The sequence below is a fragment of the Botrytis porri genome, assembly GCF_014898465.1.
Source record: "Botrytis porri strain MUCL 3234 chromosome Unknown BPOR_011, whole genome shotgun sequence".
Lineage (NCBI taxonomy): Eukaryota > Fungi > Ascomycota > Leotiomycetes > Helotiales > Sclerotiniaceae > Botrytis > Botrytis porri.
In genome coordinates this window covers 320,069-326,575 of record NW_024066085.1, presented here as the reverse complement: position 1 = coordinate 326,575, position 6,507 = coordinate 320,069, and the positions used below count along the sequence as shown (strand labels likewise).

Here is a 6,507-nt window from a genome sequence, read left to right as displayed (position 1 = left end):
CAAGCATCTTTTTCTTAGAATAAACGAAATTGCATGGCACGCGTACTCAGGTCTAGTGTGGGGGTTCGGAAGTAGTGTACGGGGGGGACGTGGTGGAAGCGTGTGCAACGTGTGGAAAACGTGAGAAGAACGTGGGATGTGTGTATGGGTACCAAGATGGATTCGGAATGCTTTAAGCGAGGGATTGGATATCGGATAGTGGAAATAGCCTCTTCGATGAGCATGATGGTTTCTATCTCTTCTGTCGAAATTCAAGCAAAGGAAGGTCATGAGCTATTCACCTTTGGATGACTGCTTGATGATTAATATAAACCTATAACATAGTTTGTGAGATGGAGAAAATCCGGCACGTATGTATTCATTTAACTATTAAGCTTATTCGATTAGAAGGTACAGTATTCATAATCGACATTCACGGAAAATGAAATTCTCACACAGGCTTAACTCCATGCTTTCTAGGATTCATCAAGGAAATAAATTGGAATGCTCAGTATGATGGCTCTAGAAACAACGAGCGATACTGTTTAACTCCAGGTACTTTCCGATAAGTCATCGCGGGCCCTGTCACAATTCAAACGGCCAGTATGTGTATACGCAAGCCCAGCTACTCCTGCCCCCCACAAAGCTCCGCATTCCCACATGACAATTGCCAAATCCCACAATTCCATAATCTTTTGCCCATGAGGATAAGCTAATTCTGCCGCGAGGACAGCTCCTACATATTCATTTTCCAATGGAAGGTGATCTCCGCCTTTCATGTATGCAATAGCAGGGCTGACGAGGAGATCAATGACAGCTTGGATTTCTGGCAAGGGGCCTGAGGAGAGAACAGATTGGAGCCGTGCCTCAGCATTGGCTAGGGCTCGTGGACTGCGTTCTATTTCGATACCAGAGGCTCGAAAGTGCTCTAGTGATGGTCTTGTATCTGGTACTGTGGCGACAATCGACTTGTTGACATCAAAATCTGTCCGGCCAAGAAGGGTAATGGGTCTGTGTCGACAGTTGGCAAGTTGCCACCAGTGGGTGAACAAAAGACAGAGAGCGGCGGGGTTATATGGGTCGTTGTCGCGATACCAGATCATTGCACCCGTCAAACGCGAGTACACCTCGGCGAGTGGCTCCTCCTCCAATGATCCCCTTGTTAATGAAGGGATAATATTGCTGACTTCGCCGCATGCTACATCGGCCCCTAGATCAATCCAATCGTGTGACACGCATCCTAGCCCTGCAATTGCCGCCATCTGTTCTCCGCCACCTGAATCGTAATAGACATGACAAAAAACGGCATCTGCAAGCTTATAACGGGCTAATCGCGCCAAGTCATTCCACACAACAATACACGGGCGGGAGCGTCCCGGGTTCTCATCTTCAATTATCGCTTTCTGGCGTATACATGAATAATTGCAGCCCTTGACGACCCGAATGTCTGTGATATGTGGACCTGCGGACGCGGAGGTTTCGGCAACAGCAGCCACTTCAGCGAAGCTGAAAGCCAACTTATCCGCCATTTCCGGGCTGTCTTTTCCAATGGAATAATCGAAAACGAAGGCTGAATCCATGATTGCCCATAATCCGGAAATGGATCCACCATATACACCACGATTGTAACCAATCGACATCGAAAAGACACTGGTGTTGAGTAGCGGCCCCTCGCAATTCTCACGTGCGAGGACATTGATTGTCGCTAGATCCTTTGAGAGCGCTACGCCACTCAATTTTGGAGGTAGAGGCTTACGCACTGAGCACCAAGTGGGCATAACTACCTCTTGCACCTCCGCAAATGGAAGACGCTGTGTGGTTCCTGTTGCTAGCACTTTGTTGCGCGCGGTCAAGAGTTCTGCAGCGTCGGAAAGTAACCCCACGGCACAATCGACGGCATCTGCTACGCGTGTATTGCGCATCCAAGAGATCCCAGTGGCAGCGCTCAGAACTCCTCCAGTCAAAGGAGTATCGACTCGACGAGCCAAAGCCACAGTTGTTACCAGGGTCTTGCTTTCAGCGATATATTTCTGAGAAAATTTACTTGACCCCGAGTCGACCGGCGAGATGCCGTGAGTCTTGAGCGACCAGCAAGGTGCTCCAAGTGGAGACTGCATGGTGGCTCCTTCTCCAATAACATGAATGCTCTCCCAGGTCGAGGAAAGACGGACGGTAACAGTAGGATCCGCGGCTGATGATTCATCGGTGCGCTCAGCCCAATGAGATACCACAGGCAGACAGTCAAAAGCAGGAGATCGACTCAAACCACCAGTAGTAATTAGTCCCGGGACGAGATCCGACAATGGTTGTCCCGTATTCTGTTCGGTGCGAGGTATTCCAATCTTTTTGGCACGAGAAATGATTTCGTCGAGTTTGGTCTGGCTTTTGCTACTTAATTTCCCCTGGTGAGATGTCCGGTTGGATCCAGGTTCCAAAGGCGAAAACTCTGATATATTGGATATAAAATCCGTTACGTCTCGACATGTCATTCGGTGTGTGAAAGATGCTTGGTGGGAAGCTCGGGGGTCTTCTAGCCCACCACGAGCGACTGTTTCGGGAAGATCATTTGATCGGGCGTTATAGGGCATTTTGAATGGAATTGATCTCAGGGTTCTTCGTAGGTAAGAATGGGAAATTAGTTGAGGTATTTCGATCTGTTGATTGATGATGAGAAACCCGATTTTCACAGCTCTAAGGGTCTCCTATTCATCTCTTTTGGACCTTCTTCTCTCATTGCGTAACCAATTCCTGTGATACGATCGGAAATTTGTTGGATGCATCTCGTCAATGTACACAGCATGGTGTTACGTATTAATTACTTGACCATCTGGCGGGAGTGGAGAGCTGAATATCTGTATGGCAATGCGTTAGCTTGAAGTATGGCTTGCGTCTTGTGGGAAAGTATTGCGGAGCAAGATAATGCAATGTTTACTGACTCGTGTTTTTGGACCTCGGCTTCGCCTTTCTGGGGGGGATGTGTCCTGAGTGTCCTTTATTCTGTCATTTTTGTAGTTTTGTATTCGTCCTCAGCTGTGCAAGGCAAGCCTTTTGCTCTTCTTGTGCCGTTTGGATCGAGGGATCGGATTGTATGCTTGGTTTTTAGCTTGGTTTTCAAACCCCTTATCTACATTTTCGAAACCGGCTATCTCCCTGTTATTTTCTACGCAAATCCTTTCCCCCGCGTGGGGATTCCATAAAATAGATAGATAGATCTATATACATATATACATACATACACATCTTCCCAAACAATAAACCCAATATCAACATCCCCCACTTGGCGAAATGGAAATGTAATGTACGCTGTAGATGGTGGAACCAGGTATGTTCTGCGTGATACTCCGCGATGGGAGGAATTTCCGAATGTGCAATGGTTTGCATGAGGTGGGATTCCGGGATTGCTGGATGCTGGATCTGGGCACGCGATGATTGGGCGTGGTTGAGTGGATTGGGGTTGGGGTTTAAGGCTGGGAGGGGATATGCTTGTGGTTGTGGTGGTTGTGGTGGTAGGTGGGTTGAATGGTGGTAGATGCATGGAGCGTTAGAGTTGTTTGAGTTTGTGTGTTTCTTCGTTTTTATTCTGGTTGTGGCTTTTCTCGTGCTCATTGCTGTTGCTATAATTACAATGACTTGTGAGGAGTCTTTGCGGCTCGTGTAATCTTAACGATGGAGATTTTCAACCTTATCATTGTGCGGTGGTTTGACTGTTGCTCTTCTCTTAGAAAGGTATTCATTGTATTTGTGTTAACTTGTCGTTGTATCATATACATGTTATTTTTGCATACCTTTTCTATCAGTCTTCAAATTAGCCCGTTCGAAATATCTCATCTTGCGGTTGTTATTTTTTACTATTCTTGCTGTAGAGAGAACCCATCTATCTGGTATAGCGAGAGTTTATGGTACTGTCATGTAGTGTAAGGATTTACTTAGAGGGTTTATATATGTGTTGTGTTGCAAGGAGGTTGTCGAGATGCGCAACCCGCTATTAGAAACGAAACCGAAAAGCATATAAAGAGGACTCCGGCTTGTTGGAAAGACCAGTTACATGATATTTCTAGAGACAGAGGGTTCAGGTCATGATTTCTGGCAGTGAAGATGAAGATATTATATGCTGCAGTATGCATAGACTCTAGACTGTTATCTACGCATTTTAGGCTCTTTCTGGAGATAGGTTTACCTTTTTCAATTTATTTTACTGTTACAGTATCGCTACTCAGCTGCTTGTTATTGTTGTTATTGTTGTTATTGAAATTATTGTATTTACTTGTTGATATTCAAAGACAGCGCTCATTGCAAAATCATTCAGTGACGACATGAGATGGAAAATCCCCATCGCTTATTTGCGTGGTGACATTTTATACTTTCTTAAAGCTCAAGCAGATGTGGATCAATTCAAAAACCCTCCCGCTCATTATCCCCATAGAACTTCCAACCAGAGCACTTTTTCCATTTCATTTGATGATATTGAGACATGGAGTTCTAGGGTTTATATATGTGCAGATGGTGATTTTTGGTGCTTCGGGATGAGGGGTTTAGCGGGTTGGAGGGTGGGTGAATTGGGTGATTGGGAATAGATACCGCTCTTCTTGTGAGAGTTGAGAGGTTCAAGTGATAATTCACTAAGCCCTTAATGTGATTGACGGCTTGAGCATTCCAGCCCACTTTGAATAGGTGCCAAAATATGGTATATTGAATTGGTATATAAAGATGTGGATTTTCTAATTAGGATGCCTGGAGCTAATACGATCTCGAAGAATTATCGAGGAACATGAACTTTGGTGGGCAAGCTAGCATACTCAATCAATATTTTTCCAATTTTGCGAATCTTTAGCTTTCGGTGTCCGGTAATTTAGAAGTGTACAGTGTACTCAGTTAAAGTTACTGTCGAGAGGAGGGGCAGTGTTATCGTCATTTTGTAACAGTCACCAAAGAATCGACAAGACTTCTATTCGAACGATAGAGAATCCAGCAATTTATCTCAAAATTCATGAAACTATTCAATTCCTCAGAGCCATCGTTATTAGCGTGTGCGCAAAGCTAGAAGATATATTCCCTCCCATATCTCACACTCAGACATCATCCCATCAAGCCTTGTCATCTCTGGCAAAGAAAATCCAAGTCCTACATACCTCCAAAACCCCGCGTAAACACACGTCTTTATACTCCCCAAGTTGAAATCCAGCATTTCCCCTTTGGGATCTTCTCAAAATTTACTATTACTTCTCCCTCTTCAATATTCCTACGCCGTCAGGCTCAAGTTTGAAGTCACACAATATCTAAACAATCTTTCACTTTCCATCTCATCTCATTTCACATCATCAAAAACTGCGCGTTTCAAAACGATCAATTCAAGAAGACACAAAGATGTGATCAGAATGCTTATGTAGATTCTAAAAAAGTATTTGGGAAGTCGCTGTAAAATACGGATAGAGTTCTGTGGAGTTTTGAGAGGTTTGCTTGGTATTTTGTTGTTGTTGGGATATTTTTTATTGTTGTAGGTAGTTTTATTATTAGCATCTACAGATCTGTGTTTTTATCCTCGATTTTCCCTTCCTATTTGTTATCAATGGGCACTTTTATCCAATCCCTAACACAGTAAGTGGTCTCCGTAGAGAACACTGGTATCTCGAAGAATTCTCCAAGCTACTAATTGCACATGTATTGTCAATAATAACGATCTCCATCTACGTTTCTGCCCTGGCTATAGAATACTATTTGCATGAATTGGAACTAGAAAGGTGTTTTTATACATTTGAGTGATAACATCTCTTCCCTGGTGCGACTCCGGAATATGGAGATATGAGGAGAATTCCAGTCATGAATTTCTCGCAGAGTTCTCTCACGGTGTTTGAAGACTATAGAACTTAGAATTACTCTTTTCCAATCATATCTTCTTATATTGGCAACACTCGGCTATTGAGATGAACTTTCAGGAAATATCTCAAAGCGCCATCTGGCTAGTATCGTTGACTGGAATGTCCTGTTTTTGTGACTATCATTCCTGTCGTCATTATTATCTCTCCCTCCAATTCTCCTGTATTGGCGCCATTTAATCTCACCACCATTTGTCAGTCTCTCATACATGTTCCCGCTCGATATCCTGCTCTCAGGAAGTCTCACCAATAGAAGAAATGGCACTCACACAATCAAATAACGTATCTAATATCTTCTATCCAAATTCCTTCAACGATTTTACCTGTTATTGTGTTGATTCAATGCGAAGGGGTGGATAGATATCCATACCCACATTCTCGCATTAAAAATATCAAAACTACTGCAGTAGACAGTAAATCCACCAGCCCAGCTAGATCCCCTTTCTAGCCTTCCGAGACATAAATGAAGCAAAAATAGAGAAAAGTAAATCTGGAAACATTATACATCAGCAAGATTACATAAACGTCTCTTCTTAGAAAAGAAAGAAAACTTCACTATAGCAGTTTTACACACAAATATAGAGTAGAGTTAAGAGAGCATGTGTAGTGATATCCCCTATCCCACTCTCCCAACTATCCAATATACACCCAACCA

The 6,507-nt window shown here is 43.6% G+C and overlaps 1 protein-coding gene across 1 annotated transcript; it reads right to left on the bottom strand.

Moving 5' to 3' along the window:
- Window positions 1-524: 524 nt before the first annotated feature.
- On the bottom strand, window positions 525-2,567 carry EAF01_008125 (uncharacterized protein; the record flags this gene model as incomplete). The annotated part of the gene is made up of 1 exon (XM_038916381.1): window positions 525-2,567. The coding sequence occupies one exon, from the start codon at window positions 2,565-2,567 to the stop codon at window positions 525-527; it is 2,043 nt and encodes a 680-aa protein (XP_038767743.1).
- Between the last annotated feature and the right edge of the window lie 3,940 nt (window positions 2,568-6,507).